The 22,029-nt window shown below is 38.1% G+C and overlaps 1 protein-coding gene and 1 pseudogene across 1 annotated transcript in view; one reads left to right on the top strand and one right to left on the bottom strand.

The window, feature by feature from the left end:
- Nucleotides 1-22,029, top strand: part of LOC145768959 (short transient receptor potential channel 4-like) — a 122,095-nt gene that overhangs the window by 25,093 nt on the left and 74,973 nt on the right. The window contains exons 4-8 of the mRNA XM_082580561.1: nucleotides 12,280-12,372; nucleotides 13,767-13,914; nucleotides 14,407-14,504; nucleotides 15,107-15,313; nucleotides 16,244-16,442. Of these exons, the coding sequence (XP_082436687.1) occupies nucleotides 12,280-12,372; nucleotides 13,767-13,914; nucleotides 14,407-14,504; nucleotides 15,107-15,313; nucleotides 16,244-16,442 (745 nt within the window). The remainder of the gene's footprint in view (nucleotides 1-12,279; nucleotides 12,373-13,766; nucleotides 13,915-14,406; nucleotides 14,505-15,106; nucleotides 15,314-16,243; nucleotides 16,443-22,029) is intronic.
- Nucleotides 18,181-18,277, bottom strand: LOC145769771 (U6 spliceosomal RNA; annotated as a pseudogene).

The following is a 22,029-nucleotide window of genomic DNA, read 5'->3' as shown; positions in this document are numbered from 1 at the left end:
TGGCACCAACGGTCATGCTTTAAGGCCAAAATTTGTAATTCGTGACAACACAAACATCTGAGAAGTGTTTAATCTGATGATGTCAACTTCTCAGATTTTTTAAAAGGTAACGTGTTGATTCATTTGAACCATTGTTTGGAAAATTTTAAACAAAAAATGGGTCTAAGACAGGGGTTTTCAACTCATTTGAGTCGGTAAACTACCAGACATATATTGTTACATCCTGTGGTTTTTCTTCCTATGATTTAAAGGTTTGAATGTTTTTGAAAATGAGCTTTATCGCTATAGACCATTGGCATTGAAAGTATAAATAGGAACATCTTGTGGATTCCTTTGACAACCCGCGATGGATTCATGGAAATCCATATTTAATGTATTCTTGCTTACCTATATGTCTTCTAATGCTCAAACTGATTCATGAATTTTTAAATGTGTTTATGTGACAGTGCTTGCCAGTTTTACAGTTTCCTCTTCCAGTAGGCTATCAAAACTATGCAGGCTAGCTCAGATCATATTGTACCTGAACCATTTGATTCTTTCTGACGTCGTTTAAGTAGTTCACCGTAATAAACGACTGCTTACGAACCCAACTCAGTTAAAAGTTTTAAAGATATACCATACTACTTAGATATATCATACATACATACGTAAATAAGAGATAACTTACAATATAACAGCGAATTTATTGCTAGTGTATTGTATGCAGAAGGGTTGTTCAAAGCATAGCTTTTATTGTGAAAAGAATCGTAAACAAGAATTAATTTTGCGTTGAAAGGTAATTTTGTTTCAATCGAAACATTTTTACTTCTAACAACGTTGGCATGGAATTAAAAAATTATCATCAAAATTTTTAAATTTTTGTATTGAAACAATGCTGTCCTTTATCTATTGTATCTGTCGATGCATCTTATGCACTTTCATATCAAGATTTAGTGTGCTGTGTAAGAATCAAGGTAGGGTGTATCTTACCATGTGATTTAATATTGCGCCTGTAGTGCATGGGGCTGTTTGAAGTAAAGAAATTGGCTTTGCTTCAATCCAAGACTTCTATGCCTTTGTTTTGTTTGGTTTCATTTCAAAATACACCTTTTAGTAGTTATGAGGGCCGTGAAACATAAAGTCTAACTATTGTTATCATTATTGTTGCTGTAATGGTCTTATAACTTGAGCATCGTTGCAGAACAAAGTTTGTTTTGCATTTCTTCTTGGAAATTGTGGGGTGTAGGAAGCGATTGTGTGGCATAAGCCGGCAACAAAATTATTGAAACTTTTTCCTGCCGGGATTGGTGAACTGTCATTGCATCTTTCATTTGACTTAAGCTAGATAAATCTTAACACAAATTTCGTTTATTCTTACGTGACTGCTACGGATTACATGAATTGTGATGTCAAATATTTGAAACTTAGATGCATAGCCTACTGGTGTTTTTTTTTGGATGTCGAGTTAAAATACGTTTCGTGAGCATCAAAGAAGACAAACTGTGCAAAATACACAGTGTCTTGCGCGAAAACTTTTATTACTTAAAGATAAATGTGCACTGTATTATGTTAAGTTTATATGCTTGCGTAGTTGCAGAGATTGTATGAATTGTCACGCAACTAGTTTGTTACTTAAAACATATGTTTGGACTGGTAAGAAATTAAACACCAGCGAAAACTGGTTTTAAATCTGTTGTGTTTCTAACTCATTCAACCAGAGTCGTACTTGAATTCTGTTTTATTATAAAATTGCACAACCAAGATATAGTGTGAAACCTACAAAGTAAGCCCAAAACGAGAAGTGCCAATTAACAAAAGCAGGCGGATGAATACTAAGCAAAAAAGAAGACCTGAGGGAAACGAAAACAAAGTACATCGGTTCAATGCAAATAAACTAAAATACATAACACCTCCCCAATAAAATTTATGACCACCCATAACGAAGAGGTGGTTGGCGTCTTCTCTTTGATCGCCTTAATGTTTGTTCTTGATGCGATGACGATGATAGATCGTCGGTCGCTGTCGGCGTCGATGAATCCTCGGTCGCAATCGGCGTCGATGGATCAGGAACCTCGTCAGCTGTCGATGACGACGTGAAAGTAGTCTCTCCTGGGTCCGTCTTCCGGTGAGAGGTAACGCGGACGTAGCTGGTCGATGTGGCGTCTCCATATTGGACCTCGAGGGTCCACTCGAAGCTGCAAACTACGACTCCCGTGTCGCTTCACCACGACGGCAGGAACCCACCGAGGGCTTTGGCTTTGCCTGGAACCAAAGTATAAAGCATAACAAGGATCACCAACATCGAAATTAATTGTTTTTCGGTTTTGTTTCCGAGGCGAAGGACTCGTCGATGGTTTCGTGATCTGAGCTGAGGAAGGAAGTAAAATATCTAATTTAGTACGTAATTGTCGGTGGTTTGATAACTCACTGGGAGAGTAACCACTGGCATTAGGCGTACGGCGAAACTGCATCAAGAATTGAGTGGTGGCACTTTTAGGCGGTAACGACGATTTTCTCAACGCCTGCTTGAAAGTGCGCACCAAACGCTTGGCAGCATCATTCGTAGCTGGATGGTATGGTGCTGCAGTGATGTGAACTATACCCCTAGCTTTACAATAATTCTTGAAGTCTTCTGAAGAAAACGTAGTCGCATTGTCTGAGACAATGGAGTGGGGGTATCCAAAATGGGCAAAATCCTGCTCTAAAAGATCAATAGTTGCAGACGTCGATACGGAAGAAGTTGGGTGAATAGAAGGATACTTACTATAAGCATCGGTAACAATAAGCCAATTAGAACCTAAAAAATTAATAGCGTGATCGACATGAATTCGACTCCAAGGCTTCTCTGGAGCTATCCATGGGTGGATAGGAGCCTTGCTTGGTGCCGCTTGATGCTCACCACATGTAGTACATGTTCGGCAGAGGTCGACAATGTCCGCATCGATATTGGGCCAGTAGACTGCTGTTTCATGCGCTGCATGCCGAAATGACCTTCGTGTAAAAGAGAAAGAATATCATTGCGAAGTTTAAAAGGAATAACTACTCTAGAACCATATAATAAACAACCATAACATGTTGTTAGAGAATCAGCCACTCTTCTAAACTGTTCGATTGGATCGTTAGCATTTGATTTTGCAGGCCATCCTTCTTGTGCGAATCGAATGATTTTAGACAAGACCGGATCCTTAGAAGTTTCCTTGCGCAAAGTAGAAGAATCGGAATGACTAACCTGCAAATCCAACGTATCAATTGCGCAGACAATATCAACATCATCTGCACTTTCCTCTCCATCAAAAATTGTGTCATCGTTGGTCGGAAGACGGCTCAAGGCGTCAGCATTTTGGTGATGCGTTGTTTTGCGATACTCTGTAGTATAACTAAATTGACTCAAAAACAACGCCCAGCGTGCTAACCGGTTAGCCGCCAGCGAAGGGGTAGGTTTATCTGGACCAAAAAGTGAAGCAAAGGCTTATGATCCGTTACCAAAATAAAATTTCTACCGTAGAGGTATTGGTAAAATTTCTTCAAAGCGAAGATGATGGACAAAGCCTCCTTTTGGATTTGGCTGTAGTTTCTTTGTGATTTTGTCAAGATTTTCGACACATTGCCTATTGGCCTCTCGCTTCCGTCCGGGGAGCGGTGAAATAGTGTGGCGCCAATGCCCACGCTTGATGCGTCGCATGCAATTCCTAAAGGAAGCAACGGGCTAAAGTGTACGAGAACATCTTCTGCGGAAAGAAACGTTTTTAATTTTGCAAAAGCGCATTTTTCTTTGTGTTCCCAGCTCCAAGGAACACCACTCTTGGTTAAATGATATAACGGTTGCGCTACCGTAGAAAAATCTGGGGGCATAAACTTAAAATAAAATTGAACCGACCCCAGAAAAGAACGTAATGTGCCAACATTGGAAGGAGCAGGCATGTTCAGTACAGCATCGACTTTAGGACCCTTTGAAATCCCCTGTTTAGAAAGAACATGGCCTAAGTACTCGACATTTGCCTGGGCAAATCTACATTTTTCCTTCCTACATCTAAGACCTTTCGAAGATAAACGATCGAGTAGGCGTTTAAGGCTCTGGAAATGCTCTTCCGCTGTAGCTCCACTTATCAAAATGTCATCCAGGTAGACTGCTACACCTGGAAGGTCACTAGTTAAATCATCCATTATCTTTTGGAAATGGCCTGGGGCAGAAGAGATGCCAAACGGCATAACATTTTGCAGTAAAACCCCTTTATGGGTACTTAATGCCAATATTTTTTGACTCTTTGGACCTAACCTAATCTGGTTATAAGCATCTGCCAGGTCAATCTTAGTGAATCCGTGGCCACCCCCTAGTTTATGCATTAAATCCTCTGGAAGAGGCAAAGGGTGCCTGTGAGTTTTAAGTTGTGGATTAACCGTCGAGGAATAGTCACCACAAACTCTTAATTTGGATTTCTTACCTTCGGTAGAAGCCTTGCGAACTGGTACTACAGGAGTTTCCCAGTCGCAAAATTGTACAGGTGTCCAGATACCTTTTTCTATGCCGGCGTCATAGGCAAGAGCTAAGTCTTCTTGAATGGCGAAAGGCACTGGTCTGGGCTTTGAAAACACTGGTTTACAATCAGAGTTAAACTCAATCTCTAATTCGTAATCCTGAAGACAACCTAATTCAGGTTTAAATAAGTCTTCGTATTGGTCACATAACTCGGAACATGATTTTTGCAAGTTAAAATCGATGTCGTTGTGACGATGAATAGCATGTAAAGATGAAGAAAAGAACTTATCTACCGAAATATCTAGTGCTTGAATAGCATCACGCCCTAATAAGTCAAGGTTAGGGATTTCACATACCATGAATTGAACTGTGGTCGTCTTTCCCGATTTGTTGCAGCTCGCTTCGGCTGTGAAAGATCCAATAGGCATCGAGTGCTTACTTGCCGACTGATAACGTAGCTGCGGAGTCTGCAAGTTAGGTTTGCCTAGCTGCGACCAAACTTCAGAAGAGATGAAATTTCCCCCTGTAGCTCTATCAAGTTCCATTAAGACAGGAAAAGACTTAATAAAAATTCGAACCTCGAGTTTAGGAACTTTACTCGACGAATTATGAACAGTATTTACCTCCTGTATGCAGTTGACCTTAAAAGAATGAACTTGTGTGGCTTTCTTACGACAAGCAGATTGTGCATGCCCTGTAAGTTTACAGAAATGACAGACCGCATTTTTAAATCTGCAGTTGTTAGCAAGGTGATTAGAATTGCCGCATCGATAGCACTTACTTTGCTTGTTCGCATCTATCGGTGCCTTTAACTTTATGTACCACCGACGGTTCAGTGCCAAACACCGTCTCCTTAGCCACTTTGGCAGCGTCTTCAGTTTCTATGGCTATTTCAAGAGCACGTGAAAACGTAAGATCGTCAGGTTTAATTTTAAAGAGAGCTTTAAGAACTGCTTCGTTTCCTACCGAGCACATAAAACAAGTACGCAAAGCTTCATCTAAAGGATTAGTAATAGAAGAAAAGTCGCACGTGGCAGCGGCTTGCCTTATTCGTGCACCCAATTCTGGAACAGTCTCACCTGGTTTCCGCTTCAAGTTGCTCCAGAAGCGAAATCGCTCACGAATCACGAAGCGCTTAGGGTCGAACTGTGCCTTCATGTAATTCAAAATTTCCTCCATTGTAAGTTCATTGATTGGCTTTGCTGTAGACTCTTGTGCGGCCAGATTGAGGATCATCTTGTAGATGCTGGCTAACTGGTTAGTGAGGAAAACTTGAGCCTTCTTATCAGGAACGGATTGTGCTTTTACAAATGTGCAAAAACGGGACCAATAATCAGACCAAAGTTCTAAAGTTAAATCAAACTCACAAAGTTTAGGAATGGCTTGGGATACCGGATGTTGGTTTTCCGATTCGCCAGGAATTTTGAGGGCTGAAATTAACTCCTTCAGTTGTTCTTCATGATGACGCTCTTGCTGTTGCATTTGTTGTCGCGCCTGTTCTTCTTGTTGCTGCATTTGTTGTCGCATATGTTCTAGCTGCGACTGCATTAATTCCACCACCTTTTCCATCTTGTAAATAATTGTAAAAACTAAAACTTGTAGAAATTAAAACTTGTATAGGAACTAAAACTGAACATTGTGTTTCTAACTCATTCAACCAGAGTCGTACTTGAATTCTGTTTTATTATAAAATTGCACAACCAAGATATAGTGTGAAACCTACAAAGCAAGCCCAAAACGAGAAGTGCCAATTAACAAAAGCAGGCGGATGAATACTAAGCAAAAGAGAAGACCTGAGGGAAACGAAAACAAAGTACATCGTTTCAATGCAAATAAACTAAAATACATAACAGAATCTTTTACGATGTTTGGTCAGTTCAACGAGAAACATTTTTGAAGAAATTAAACGTTAAAAATTAATTTAAACGCTATCAAACGTTTTCATTTTTGCATTGTTTCAATGTCTGATAACGTTGCAGCGATATAAAAGTTCCAGTTTATACTAGCTTGGGAAGCACATGTCAGATGAAACATTTCTGGACAATAAATGAGAAACATTTTATGTTTAGACATATTTTAATTATTTATTTTTCCCTTATTCAGCTTCGAGAAGATAAGGTATGTGGCAATCTTCCGTGTCTGGTAATTTTATTTTGCTTTACATCTTACATTGTTAAACTCAGCACTGGTCGTAACTTTGAGAATTAGAATATAGGCCTAAATCTTTGAAAGTTAGTTATAACATCAGTTGCGTTATTTAGTGTTAGTATTGGCTTCATCATATAACATCAAAGACTGACATTCTTATTTTCCTATAATGGCATGTGGAAATAATGAACGAAGAGCATGCTTTTTATATAGCAGAATGTAAGCAAGCCTTGATGCATTGCTATATAAAATGCAAAACATGTGTCGTCTTCAAGTTTTTATCTTTGTCGCAATGTATCCATGATCAGAGGTCGCCCATACGTGTCAACCGCTCAACTTCTATTAAACAAAGCTGACAAGCAGAACATTTCTACCGTTAATCGGCAACCGTAAATGGAAATTAAATATCACCAGGCTTTGTTCTTTCATCCCCAACGCCGACATCCATCCGGTTGGCCTGTCGAGATATATGTCAGAGATAGGCGTGGGTGCACCTCAACCGTCTTCGTACGGGCGTCAAGCTTTTCCGTTCAACCATGCATCAATGTGGAGTGGCATTTTCCTCTTTCGAATGTGATATTGGAGACCTCAGACCATATCATCAACAATTGCACAATCATCAATCCACCTACTAAAGTGGAAGGTTTGCGCGTCGATGATGAGATCAAAGACTGGCTGCTATTCAGTGGGCTTTTAGTGTTGTCTGAGAGATATCGAAAACCTGGGTTGGAGAAAAGATAGAACTTCGGCTCTAGAAATTTAAATGATCAGCAGTGCAAACGAAGAAGAATCGATTGAGCATCATAGGCTAGGCCTATTCTATCTTTTTGGTTGACAATAAACCTTTTGAGTTGTCTTTTGCCTGAAGTGTAAGCTTGCAGTTATTTTCAATGCAAAATTCTTCTTTTCTCCCTAATAGAACTTCCATCACCATAACCCTATTCTTTTCCTGCTTGTGTAGCATTGCAATGGTTGAGTAGCACTGATGGTAGAGATCCTATATTGTGGTCATTGAACGCAACATCAAATGGAAGTAACTTCGACATCAGCGTCTTCTGATGGTTTTGCTACTTCAAAAGGTCGCAGATGTTTAGTAGGCCTACACTTTACTAAAGTTCAGATATTATTGTCAGTTTAAGCAAAACAACAATAACTGGACTGTAATGACGACGCAAATAAAAAATCATATGACACAAGTCAGAGAATAAGGCCAATGAAAAACATAATTTATGCATTTAGATCGCACCAAGCTTTGCCAGGACAGACAATAATTCTCTGAAAAAATTTGTTAGTTGATCAAAACACAGTTTAAGAAAGCAAATCGGGACAACAGTATTGAATGAATTGTTTATAAATGTCATGATTACCAGTGGCGGCTCGTGGTCTTAAAACATGGGGGGGCTGCATCAACCAGTAACCTAATATAAATAATTATAAACCTGTACCGGACTGAGTTATAAATGCACTGAGTTAGGGTTAGTAACACAGTACACAGTAACATGTTTTTTCGGCTGTCGTTTAATGTTTTTATCATTTAAAGTGAACTTTTGATAATGGTTTGAATTTGGTCAAGTTTAGGTGGCCACCAGATAAAGCTAGTATTATTTTGGGACTTGGTATTAACTTAGTTGGTTAGACCTATGCTTGTGCTTTCCAACGATAGCAAATTTGTTGAAATTGAACAACAAATGAATAAATGGGAGACAATTTCCTTCAGGTGTTTTTCAGTGTATTTTTACCCGTACTTCTTCCTTTATAATAGTCTGTTCCAACGTGTGTGACGTATCAAGACGTCGTCATCCAGTTGACCAAAAGGGCGAATTGTGAAAGAGCACCAAAATGGCTACAGATAACATCTAAATCATGCCTACCGATAATTCTTAGGCTACTTGAAAATATCGCAACCTAATAATTCTTTTCAATACAAGCGTGAACAATACATCTCATGCTTCTACTGGTCTGAAATGATTAAAAATAATTACAGTAATTGGCTTTACTTCACATCAAAACTAGTCTGTCTCAGTGACTTCTCAAAACACAGATCAAGTAAAGTAACCTACGATCCCTTTACCTAATCACCAATAGCTTCTACACGCTTACCCTAAAGATTTACGAAAACAAGTTGGAATCCCTGACCAGGGTCTGTTCTATTTGCAGTCCCCACAGCGCTTGTTCAGTGATGCTAGAAAACCTTTTTCTGAAACACCTACGTCATAAAAAAATGAACAAGCAAAGCCGGACCTGCAAAATTTGTAGACCCAGAGTTGCCAATTAATTTTTTTAATACAAATTTTTTTTTATTACAAAAAAATTAATATTAAGAGTTTTTTAATTCTTCAAGCGAAATAAATTGAAAAAACATGGCAAAACTATCTATATGTATTATAATTCACATATGCACAAAAATGATGGGGGGGGCTGCAGTCCCGCAGTCCCTTATGCCGAGCCGCCACTGATGATCACAAAATTACCAATTGAGCTACAACACGCTTGTGAAAATTCAGAAGACAATTTCGTATGTCTCAAGCTTTATGGTAACCAGAAAACGTTAATCAAATTGTAATCGTATCCAGAATATACAATACATACTAGCATTTGAAGCTAAAGAAAGAAATGTCAATGTCTCTCAGAAACATGTTTTTCCAAAGATTTCTTTGGGAACTAGTTGCGATGTATAAAAGCATTGATGTTACAAAACTTTATCAAGTGGAACCCACTTGAGCAGTTTGATGCTGGTATTTTGTTGTTAGGAAGATACTGTCTTTAAAAAAAATTAAGGACTGCACAACAAGAACCCAAAGTATAGAGGAGTAACCAGTGCTGTGTTAAGGGGGGGGGGGCAAGAGGGGCCCGGGCCCACCATCTCAGGGGGCCCACAAATAATAGACTTTTGCGTTCCAGTAAAGTTTTTTTTGAGTTGCTGAAGTTTACTACGTGTAGGCTACTTGTCAATTAGGAAGATGCTTTAGGTCTACTTATACTAAAACATCCCAAATTTGGGCCCTTACTACACTTAAACATCTCTAAAAACACCATTACTATCTTAAAAGAAAGTTAAAATGCGACAACGTTAGTAACATGATCTGCAGAAATGTATTTAACATATAACAGGTGGGATGCACTGGAATATGTAAATTCAAGAAGGGCCCAATTGCCACAAAGTGTTTTTGCACAACCGTTTTAATTATATTGGTCATTTACTTTTGTGGTGAAACTTCGATAATGATTACATGCTTAAACATACTGGTAAGAAGCATCATACCTAAAAAGTTCTCTGTGGAGAAACTATGGAGGAGTTGAAGTGCAATTGCTGTAATTGGGCCCATTTCAAAATCAATGGAAATATTGATAGGGTATTTTTATGTGTTGACCAATATGTTTGAAAAATTTGGCCGTTTTTTCAAGTACTGTATCATTTAGAAGATGTTGGAAGAAATCGGAAAGCAAAAATAGTGAAATGAAAAAAAAAGAGGGAGGGCCCTTTTTGAATTCACATATTCAATTTATTTTCATCAATAAAAGTGTTTTGTTTTATAAAATTGTTAGGTGTAGGCCAAATGGCATTTCTGATAGTTTAATTATTATTTCATTTTTAACACTTACAATACCGTAATTATAAATATCCTTGACTAGTGATGTCGCGAGCAGGAAAAACCTGTCCGCTGCCGCACTGCACATGTCTTCCCGTACACTGCAACGCAAAATGTCACACTGCCCTTGCACCACAAAAAATAAGAGTGCACTTTTGCAAGTGCAGAGCAAATGCAAGGGAATCTATTAAACAAAAGTAAATTTTGGAAAAAATTTAGGGTTTATTTAGGCAATTGAGTAACTTGCAGCACTTATTATCCACCTTTGCTTATCTGAGTTGCCTTTTATTGAATGTTCAATTCTATATTTACTTTTTTCTAAACATATGCACATGAAATTGCTCTTATCTTCAAATACCTTATAGGCCTGGCATATCACATGTTGCAGGGTAGCCTACTGAAACTGCTTTGATCCAAAACAAAAATCTTTCTTATCACAAGTGACCTGTTTGCTCTTGCTACTAACCAAGGCTACCATACCCTAAAAACTTTAATTAACTTGAATGCCTGCATAAAATAATGAAAGCTTTGCCATGGAATGAAATAATGTTGAATAAACATAATTGATCCTCAAAATGCTTCACAGCGTTTGTGTTTACAAATTACAATCACAGTGCTTTTACTATGTTTTTGCCTTGGTTGACAGAACAAGTAGTGCTGCCAGATAAACCATAAAAGTTGTGAAAAACAATAATGCTACCCGATGACCAAATCTGAATGAAAATTAATAATTTCTACAGTTTTGGTTTTATCTGGGTGGTACCACGCGGCAAAGTTCAAACAGTCAAAATTCCGCGCGGTACGGTGGTATTACCGCGTCGTGACCATACGGTACTCTATTGCCAGTATTTTTTTTTATTAGAAATTGTTAACACTTTGGCTTTCATTCCGAGCAAAGGTGTAGCCAAGAAATGATAGACCTGTGTTTGTGTTTACTTACATTTGTGTTGTTTTCTAAACTGGTGAGAAAGTCTATTGAAGTGAACCACATTTCCATATCGGTGCAGTAAAAATATACACAATACTATAGGTCTGCTTGACGATAGAGGGCCCAAAATTATTCCGGCCCCGGGGCCCACAAAGGGTTTAACACAGCACTGGGAGTGACATAGCCGAACACACAGTTTGCGGTCAAAGTGTAAGCTGATGATGGGTGCTTCAAATTGAAAAACAAATTTGTAATATTTGCTTTTGAGTTTATGATTTCACACAAGATATTGCCCGGTGTAACTTTATTTTTTTCATTCTCTTCACGTACAAAAATAGCTTCTGACGATTTATCCTTTCTTTTATCTCCCTTTCTCTTCATTTTGCTTCGAAAATTCCTGGTCTTTCTCCCAAAACATCAGGATCAACCCGTTGTTTCCTGCGACTACTCCATTTCTATCTATCGTTGGGATTTTCAAGTTTCTTTTTATCAGGTCATCATTCATGGCGTCATTCCGTGTTTTCTTCGGTCTTCGTTTTCTCATTTGTTTTCTTCACAGTTGTTCCAAAAATGAAAGCAACTCTACACATTCGTTCTAGAAGCACTTTTTAACATCACATGATCAAGTGATCTACTTTTGTAAAATATGACGTCTGCATGCCAAAAATTTAATCTAGAGACCATTTTTTTGCCAAGCAATAATGTGAATGTTTATACAACTTCATTGATAATATTTTAGCTTCAAAACTTGCATTTTGCACAGCTTTTTTAAGTTTTTCTTTTTTTTGAGCTTGAATACGATTTATTTGAGCCTGTTCTTAAATGAGATCTGCCTAAAGCTAATTGAAAATCTGTTTCTAAAGAAAGTTCTGAATCTTTTTAAGCGGCTGATTATAGACCACCACCTAAAAGTAGTTTTATTACAAAATAATTGAAGTTTAATGTTATCTTAGTGTGAATTACAAGACTGTAAGCTCAAACGTTACAGTTGAAGAAATTTAAGACTATGGGTTGCCTTTTCTGAACAGAACGTTGAAGCATAGCCTACTGATTCTAAAAGTAACCGAAAGCACTTTACATCTACTTAGAAGTGTAATTTAATTCGGCTTGAATTCTTTATTATTGTGATAGTTTAACAGTAGTTTTTCTTTGTTTAGATTCAGACTTAGCTAAACGAAACAGCCTTCCTTGTGGTACCATCTTGTCTGTGGCCGATAATAGTGAACCTGAACCGAAGACGAGTGTAATAGGTGAGAAGTGTGTCGTGTGTGGGGCTTGCAAAAGAAAAGAATAAACGAAGATTTGTTGTAAACCAGGGGTCACCAAACTACGGCCTGGGGGCCGGAACCGGCCCGCGAACTGATTTCATCCGGCCCGCCACGTGCTGCGGAAATAACAGCTGCACTAAAACTGTTAAGGAAAAAAAGTTACCAGGCAGCTTACATGTTCGTGTTCTGTTTTTATCATTAGGCCATCACAAATGGGTCAGCCTAGGCCAAATTTGGAAAGATGTAATGTTTTTTCAAGAGCACGATGCCATGCAGTGTATCACAGCAGTGGATAACTTTTCCAGCAACCTTTCGATTTTCATCACAACTTTGCTATTCCACCGCTGACTTTGTTATTTATTGTGCTCAATTCAAGTCAATGGAGATTCTAAATAGTTGTATATCTTTTCGCAATTTGCATCCGGCCCGCAGCTGTTAATCTCGCAGCAATCCGGCCCTCAGAGAAAAAAGTTTGGTGACCCCTGGTGTAAACAAAGCAAAGTATGAGCCTACACGCCATTACTTTCGAGTTTTGTCCCCTTATGGTTATGGGATGCGCAACATTGAATTTATTTCCCAGTCATCTAACATGACTAAGACTTTGGTCTGGGTACAATATTTTTTCTGCCTCCATAACAATAATATTGTCCAACTAATATTGCTTTGGTCCAAGGCCGTCTTCAGCCGTCCCATAGATTCTAAGGAAAAGCATTGCACTGGGGACTTTATCTTTGAAATAAAAAAATAAAATTAAAATATAAAATAAACGTCCGAGAATATCGCTTTTAAAAATTTGCAATGAGCCTTTAAATGGTGCTATGCAAACGGAAAAAAAATCCACCTTGGATAGCAATGGTTTTGAAGAAACTGCTTGATGTGAAAGCTAGACTACATGCCTTGTTGTTTGTCGTATCCAGGCTTGCACCAGGTGCTTGAAGATTTAGATTAAGTGGACGGGAAGGCAAGGAAGCCAATCTTCGTGTCCACCTTCAGGCATGCCTTTAAGTGTCCTGCCAAAGACACAGCCGAATGCTCATGAGCAATGTCGAAGCGGCGCCCTTTCGATTGCCGTTCCAGGGCTCTCACCACTCGGCGATGCAGCCGACTACATGCCTTGATAACTGGTATTGAAGACAGCTATTCCAAAGATGGAACATTGCCGATCTTGAAAACCAATCGCATTTAAATTTCTACTTGCAATTTTCTTAAGATAGTTTACCAAGTTGATTTGCACGGTATATGCATTGTGCATCACTGGCTGTCATTGCGAAGATAGTTTGGCTGCAAGTGGCAAGGAGAAATGATGTTAAGCTGCCATGCACAACAATTCTGTCATCTATCAAGCAGTTTTTAAATATATTGCCTTGTTGCTCAAGGGAAGCGAACCATTACGAAGCCTGAGGTCAGGCGAAAAACCAGAGAAGCCTCAACTTTACCTCTATGCCAAAGCTCGCCTACTTCAGCTGTGAAAGGTCCAGCTCTCTTAAACACGATGCCAAATAAGCAAAATGGAAACACACCAAGGTAGGTTTCAAATTAGTTCTTTTATATTTTTTTGTTGAAATGAATTAAAAATCACAACATATTGTGGTCGAATCAGTATCTTGTATTGTAAAAATAATTTCCTGGTAACAACACTTCAACAATCGGAGACTTCACTCAGCTCTGTCAATCTAAGTAACCGGTTCTGCGTCAAAAGCTTCTACAAGTATGCGAAATTACAAGGCATAACCTATCACGGCTTTGTCAGTCCGAGGATACAGATATACTGTAAAACCAAATCAAGCAACAAATGCAATTTTCTTTGTTTGCATCCGTATCAACGGAATATATAATGAGGAAAACTTGTTCTGGCTAAAGTGTAAACTCGCCATCTTTCATAATCAATTTAGCATCCACAGACATGAAACCGACGTATATAATTGAATATTGTAAGCTTATACTTTGATGGTACTCTATTTTTCAAACTTGCATCTGTGCATGACATTTTTTAACCTCAGGCTCATGTGCTTTAAGCCACAGGTCACTGCAATCCAACCTTTCAGAGCTAAATAACAGCTCCATTCACCTGGATTCCAACCATAGAATGCTATTACGAACGTTCAACAACGATGGTAAGTTATTCAAAACATAACATCTAGAAAGAGAAACGCCATCATAATTGTCCTCAATGGTCACCTTATCGAATGTGAACATCGTCAAAAGTGTATCATTGTTTATTTACTTCCTGTACCAAAACACCATCCTTTTAATATTTTTTATGGATTTTAACCTTTACACTTCCTGAGTGGAGATGTGCATTTTAACCACAAGTTGAATATAATCTATAATTATGCATCTTAATGGCACAACTCTCCATATTATTAAATATAACTTGTTTTTAATTGATGTAGTTTTATTTTTGTAAGGTACAAACTAATTCAACCAGATTAACATACCAAACTGAAGATAATAATACCAAACTGAGTGCACGGAAACTATATTTCATTTTGAATATTTTTTAAAGCTTCTTTTGAATTTAAGTTTGGTTTTACCGACATGGTGGAGTACATTATATAGATTTAGGCTAAATCCTTTTAAGCCTAGATTAGCACCGTTCTTCATATTCACATGACATCAAACTTTGCAACAACACACTGTTTAGAAAACGGCTAAACATAAAAAATAACTCAGTAAGTTAAAAAAAAGTATATATTATTATTTATTAAAATTTCAGGAGAACTCAACAACTATGAGTTAGATTTGCTTCATCATTCAGCCAATGGAAATTTAGAAGCACTGAAAGAAATGTTTGAACAGCAGTCTTATTATTTGTTCCACTTGAATGTGAACTGTGTAGATTCCTTAGATCGCTCGGCTTTGAGCCTGGCAACCTTGAACCAGCACCTGGAGGTTATCAGATTTTTGCTCAGTGACGAAATTCGTGAGTAATGTTTCGGATAGGCTAGGATTGTCTGCAGTTTAATCATAATTTTGACACTACACACTAGGTTTTATCGATAGGTTCCGTTTAAGGCAGGTTTTATCGCTGATTTTTAAATCACAAACGCGATGGTTTTGAGCCATGTAGTCCGATCACTGTATCAAATAGAACCTGAAAAATAAAACAGTTAAATTAACCAAAACCATTTTTGAAAATCGACATAGGCCTATAAGTGAAATGTGAACGCGTAACAACCGGAACTGGTTTTACCTCAGCTGGACGCTAGTCTAGCTTAATCAATGGTGTTTTTAAGATCTTGTCAGAGATCAATAATTGCTACATTTCGATGGTTTGAGGTGTTGAGAAAACTAAATTCGTATCATTTATGATAAGGGACTGCCGATAATTACGATACTGCCCTTTGGCTTTTTGTTAGCCAGAAAAAATTGTACTATGTTCCCCCAAAGGTCCGAGTGTCGTGACGTGTTGCTTTAGAACTAGTGGTTATTTACAATAGGCACAACTTCAACACGTTTCAAGTTTTATTCTTCTTGTTGCCAAGCTTTGCAATAATAAACACAAGATGTTGAAAGTGATACGATTACCCAGTGCACTTCTAATGTTTTTAGTTGTTTGTTGTATCCAGGCTTACACCTGGTATTTGAAGATTTAGAAGAAGGGAAGGCAAGGAAGCCAATCTTCGTGTTCACCCTCAGGCACGCCTTTAAGTGTCCTGCCAAAGACACAGTCGCATGCTTTTGAGCGTTGTCGAACCAGCCCCCTTTCGATTGCTATTCCAGGGCTCTTACCACTCGACTACGCAGCCGACAATGTTTTTAGTGAACATGAATGACTATCACTATAGAAGCGGAATATAGCTTTATTGAATGAACCACGAAGTTTTTAACCTTGCCAACGTGCTTTTGACAGAAGGCATCAAACTAGGAGATGCGCTATTCTACGCGATTCAAAGCGAATTCTACGAAGCAATTGAATTATTGCTTGAAAAAGATCCCCAAACATCATTGCAGATCCTACCCGGAACTACGTCTCCATTTGAGCCTGGCTTGACACCTTTCATGCTGGCCGCTCACATCAACAATTATAAAATATTATCCATTCTTTACAAGTGAGGAACTTTCTATGTCTTGTTAGCTTTTTATATTTTTATTTATAGCCATTAAAAGTATTAGTTTGATTACACTGGTCAACAGCAAATTTTACTTAGAGATGACAATATTTGTTCTTAAACGTATTTCTTACGTATTTGAAATATTTACATTTTATGTTTTTAAGCTTGATCTATAAAAGCTTGGGGTTAACGTTAGAGTTAAACAATCCACGGTTGAACTAATCCACAGTTGAATTAATGCTCTTCTTTGACTCTTCTAAAAGTAGCCTCGAAGCTGTTCTTCTTCATAATGGTAATATAAAACCACCTGTTCCTGTGGCACACTCTGCGCATTTAAAGGAATCTTACAAAAATATTGAAATCCCCCTCAGTACGATTCAGTGCAGTGAATACAGATAAAACATTATGGAGATCTTAAGGTCATCGGCATTTTAATGAGAATCCAAGGAGGGTTCACCAAACATTGCTGCTTCCTCTATCTATGTGATAGTCGTGCTGCACAACACAATGTTCGAAGAGGCTGGCCAGCAAGAGACTCATACATTTTAGGAAATGAAAATATCAAAAGTGGCTTTTTAGTTGAGCCCAAACATGCATTATTGCCACAACTTTATATAAAATTGGGCTTAATGGATAATTTTGCTAAACAGCTGGTAAGACCAATTCCAATGGATTCGCATTTTTCTGTATCAAGTTTCCCAAAATAAGCGAAGCAAAAATGAGAGAAGGCATCTTTGTTAGCCCACAAATTTGAGAAGTTTTAAAAAATCCAGATTTTGAGAAAGTGCAAAATACACTGGAACTGCGGGTTTGAAAAGCATTTAAGTGGCTGAGTGCAGACTTTTTGGGCAATAACCTAAAATATCATCTTTCTTTAAGAAGGAAGTTGATAACTGGCTTGAAGCTTACAAAGAGATGGGCTGTCGCATATCTTTAAAGATACGTTTTTTTCACTTACATCTAGATTTTTTCTCTGCTAATCATTCAATTTTTATTAGGTGTTTATGTTAATTTTTTTTTATCAATAAAGAAACCACGCATGTTATTTTGTGTGTTGTTAGGGGACTCAAAGTGCTCAAAAGGTTGAATATAAACCTTTTTAGCACGAGGGCTAAATTCAAAACCTAAATTTTATAAAGGACCGCTACAAAGAAAACAAGTCACAAAGAAAACACTCTTTCAGAACAACAAATACAAATAATGTAGCGCAGGGGTCACCAACTGGCGGCCCGCCACGCTGTATCGCTGCGGCCCGCGGAAGGAATCAGCGTACAAGTATAACCAAAAATACTTTTCTTGAAGAGTTAAAGAGCACGAAGGCAAGAATACTTTCCGGAAAGCATATTTTCGCTTTGCATACGATTCCACCGACCGACAAATCAGATTAGCCTATATGGAGGTTGCTTAAATTTATTCCAATGCGATGTCCATTGTCCAGCCACACTGTCCCAGTGGTTGATTAAAACTTCTGTTTTCAAATTTTGAAAATGTCTGTGAGCATAGGGTTGGTTGTTTATTTTAAGTTTGCAAATGTCACGTAAACACTAGTGTGCGTTTCACCGTTATTGTGTTTCACGAGCAGTGTTCTCTTTATGCAAGTTTTTGTTGGCAAAATAGGTCGGTGTGCCAACTCAATTTATAATAAATTGGCAAAATATTATATATAAATTTAAAAACTTTTTCTGATTGTATTATGAAAATATTTAGCTTAGTACTGCAAAATGCTTTTTTTTTAAGAAATATGGAACGCTTCACGATTTTGCGTGTCATCCTTGCGCAGTGACCATGCTAATCTTCTCTGTATCGTTCCTATTTTAGTATATGTAGGCTACTGCCGAAGCAAGTAGGCTACTGCAAATGTTGTTAATCAACAAATTCTTGCCAAGCTGATAGCATCGCAAGTGACAGTTGTCTATAATAAAAGAAAGACGGTTTTATAGACTCTCACAAAAAGGATGAAAAACCAACTCATTGCTTTTTTAGAGGGAAGACTGTTCATGAATTACGATAGAATTGCGATTTTTCGGTGATTGCCACAAGCGTTTGTTTCATGGTGCCTGGTTTCTTTTTCCCTGTTATTGGAGTCTATTTTTCGCTAATATGTTTGCAGATCACTATTGTTGCCTGTATTGCGATGTGTCAAACATTTCCTTGTTTACTGAAATTCTTAATTGCAAGATATCTTTTGTGAAGCGAAGTGACAACACCACTCTTGCTTGGCGATGAATATTCTGATGAAACCACTCGCCTCGCCATAAGTGCGCAAAACAAGTGGCCTCGTTTATTATAGGCATTGTTAAAAAAAGTCAAAAGTGGTGTAAAAGGAGCTTGGCCTGGCAGTAGCGTTGTTCGATTAATTTTGTTGCTGCGGTATTCTAACATAAATATGAACAACATGTAACGCTGGATACTGGGTACGAAATGCGTTCTTTTCTTGCATAAGAATCAACCTACCTAAAATTTTATTAGTGCGGCCCGCCACAGCTCTCCTTAGTGCCAAAGTGGCCCGCATGCAAAAAAGGTTGGTGACCCCTGATGTAGCGTAATGTGAAACTTGAATATAGCTTTGACTTCTAATAAATTTTTCAAAGCGAGGGGTAATCTTGGAAGATGTAGTACTCAAGAGTTGGTTAACACTAGAATGCCCACAGTAGTCAAAATGACTACTTGAATTTGTTAAAGTTCGCACATCTTTTTTGCTGTTATTTGCAGGTCACTGTCCAGCAGTGACTTCTAATCAATCGGTGAACTTGGTTGGATTTCGAATTATCACTTTGAAATTTATTTGTTTGAGGGCCATACGACCCAAAATTTCCTCAATGCCCAATGTAGTCATTTTGACTACCTGCTAAGCTTTTATGACAGTAGCCATCATCACCAGACTTTTTTATATTTGACTGCTCAGTTTTGTTTTTCTGTTCATGTCCCAAAGTACTGGCTATCGCTTTTTCATTCATTCTGTATTTTCCTAACCAGCAGCAGTAGACAGTCTAGCTAGAGCAATACAGTTATGTCGAGAAAAAGACGTTTTGGAAGAGACGAAGTTCTTGAATATTTGCGTAATATTCCTGATGACGTATCTGAGTGTGAAGACAGTGGGTCTGAATTTGACGACTCATGTATTCCTGAGCTAGATTTAGATTCTGCTTCCAGTGACGAATCTGAGCAGGGCTCATCATGGAGTTTCAATTCTGGCCCTCGTTTGCATGTTCGCCCTCCTAAACGACGTCGGATTCAATCTGAAGCAACCGAAGCTCTTCAGGTGATAGATGATACTGATTCTGCAGTAAATGTAAGTCACAATGAAGAGGAAATAAATCAAAATATTAAGTTGTCACCTGACACTTCACCAAGTGAACTTCCTTCTCCAGATGTTGATAAAGCTGCTGAGAATAGAGGCATAGTACTGACAGCTCCAGATGGAACGGAGTGCAATCAAATAACTCCTGGTGATTATTCTAAAGGAAGGAGTTCATAGCAGAACATATTGAGAGAAGCTTCTGGTCCTACACCTTATGCAAAGAAAAATGTGTTAGCTGGCAGCCCTGCAAGTGCATGGCATCTTCTTGTCAATAACTTTATTCGCAAACACATTACCAAATGCACTGTTGCAGAAGCGCATCGCCAATTACAAAGCCAGACATTTGCTCTTACTGATGAAGAATTGGAACCTTTCATCGCTGTCAGGTATGCGCGGGGAGTTGCAGGAAAAAGTGATCTACCTTAGCATGATCTTTAGACTGCAAGATGGGGTGTGCTATTGTGCAAAAGCGCTATGTCCAAAAACCGATTCTGTGGAATTCTCCGGTTTCTTCGTTTTGATATAAGATCAAATCGTTCACAAAGATTACAGACCGATAAATTTGCTCTATTTTCAGAAGTCTGGAACCGATTTGTAGATAACTGCCAAGCACCTTATAAACTTGGAGCTTTTATCACAGTAGACAAGCAGCTTTTTCCTAGCAAAGCCAGATGCCCTTTCACCGAATTTATGGCATCAAAGCCAGACAAGTTTGGGAAAAAATATTGGTTAGCTGTAGACAAGGAAAGCAAATATTTGATAAACGGCTATCCTTATATCGGAAAAGACGAAACACGCTCAACATGTGCTGATACTTAGTACAATGCACAAGGACATTACAATAGCTGATAATGCAAAAAAAAAAAACACCGGTAACAGTTGCTTCCTATACCACCTGACGTGGCAGGTTGCATTAGTTACAAAAAATACAAAGGGCTTGGAGCTATGCAAACGAGTTGAGATACGTTGGAAGCAGGGTTGTCCACCACCCACCGAGCGAGTGAACTACCTAGAACAAACTAAAGATTCAGAGTGACTCGCCGAGATTGAGGGACGAGCAAGTTAAAGGGCCTCGGTTAAAGAGCTACAGTTAAAGGCTACAGTTAAAAGATACAATTGAAGAGCTACAGTTGCAGCCAAATTTATGGCCCAAAGTTACGGCATTTCAACTGGAGCAATGCATGGATTGTCTTTTAAGACGAATTTTACTTTGATCTCGCCTGTATTTTCATCACATTTACAAATGGAAAATTCAGCCCTTCTTACAATAGGCTTACCATTCCTAATTTGAGGAATCACTTCTTTCACTTTTCCAAGATGATAGTTGCCTCTTTTCGCAACATCTTCTAGAGATTCCAAAACAACTAGTTGACCAGGTTTCAAATTCTCAGCTAATTTAATCCATTTTTTCCTACCTTGCAGCTACAGCAAGTAGAATTATATCTATTTTCCCGAGAACTGTTTGGACAAAGATACACTAAAGAGATAGTCCCTCCTAAGGTGATTCCTCTCTGCAGGTTGGCCTAATACGGAAAGTGCTGAAGAAAATAAAGTTAAAAGAGTGGCAGGTATGATCATAGCCGTATGAGAGTAAAACATTTTGGGGGGGCGAACAAAATTTGCCCAAATTTTTCAAATTTTGCCCAAATTGTGTCTTTGCGTATATATTTTCAAAAACATAAAATTACTCACAACCTCTGAGATAGTGCAGTCTAAGAACTGCACAGTCATCAACTTGGCGGTGTACAAAAACACAGGCAGCAAAACGTTCAACTTAGCAAAACAAGGCTGAATTAACTTTAAACTAAATAAACCATCAAATTTAAATAACTTTCTTGTGGCACAAAAATATGTATATAGCCTATATTAGGCCTACCTGGATTCAACAACCATTTAAACTGAGAATTCAACAATAACTGGACAACAGTGGCTAAATATCCAAGTCGTCAGATCATTTCAAAATCTCTAGCTCAATTGCAATAAAAAGCCAGACCAAAAGTAGCTGAATCTTTTCATTATAAAGATAGTTCAAAAAATCAAGAGTCAAGATTCGTAAATTTGCATTGAAAAAATCTCAAATGACAACCTATTTACTTATCAAACTAGTAACATTACTTAATCCATGCTACTTACAACCTGAAAAGAATTCTATTAAGTAAGTTAGAATTCTAGTAAGTTGCTATTAGTATGAATATTGATCTCATATTACAGTGAAGTTATAGCCAATGTTTTTTCATTAACATCATTACTGTACCAAGATATTCTAAGTTCATGATGAAGCAA

Source organism: Aplidium turbinatum, chromosome 4, assembly GCF_918807975.1.
Source record: "Aplidium turbinatum chromosome 4, kaAplTurb1.1, whole genome shotgun sequence".
NCBI lineage: Eukaryota > Metazoa > Chordata > Ascidiacea > Aplousobranchia > Polyclinidae > Aplidium > Aplidium turbinatum.
The sequence above is the reverse complement of the archived record's forward strand: the minus strand, read 5'-3'. Positions and strand labels throughout refer to the sequence as shown.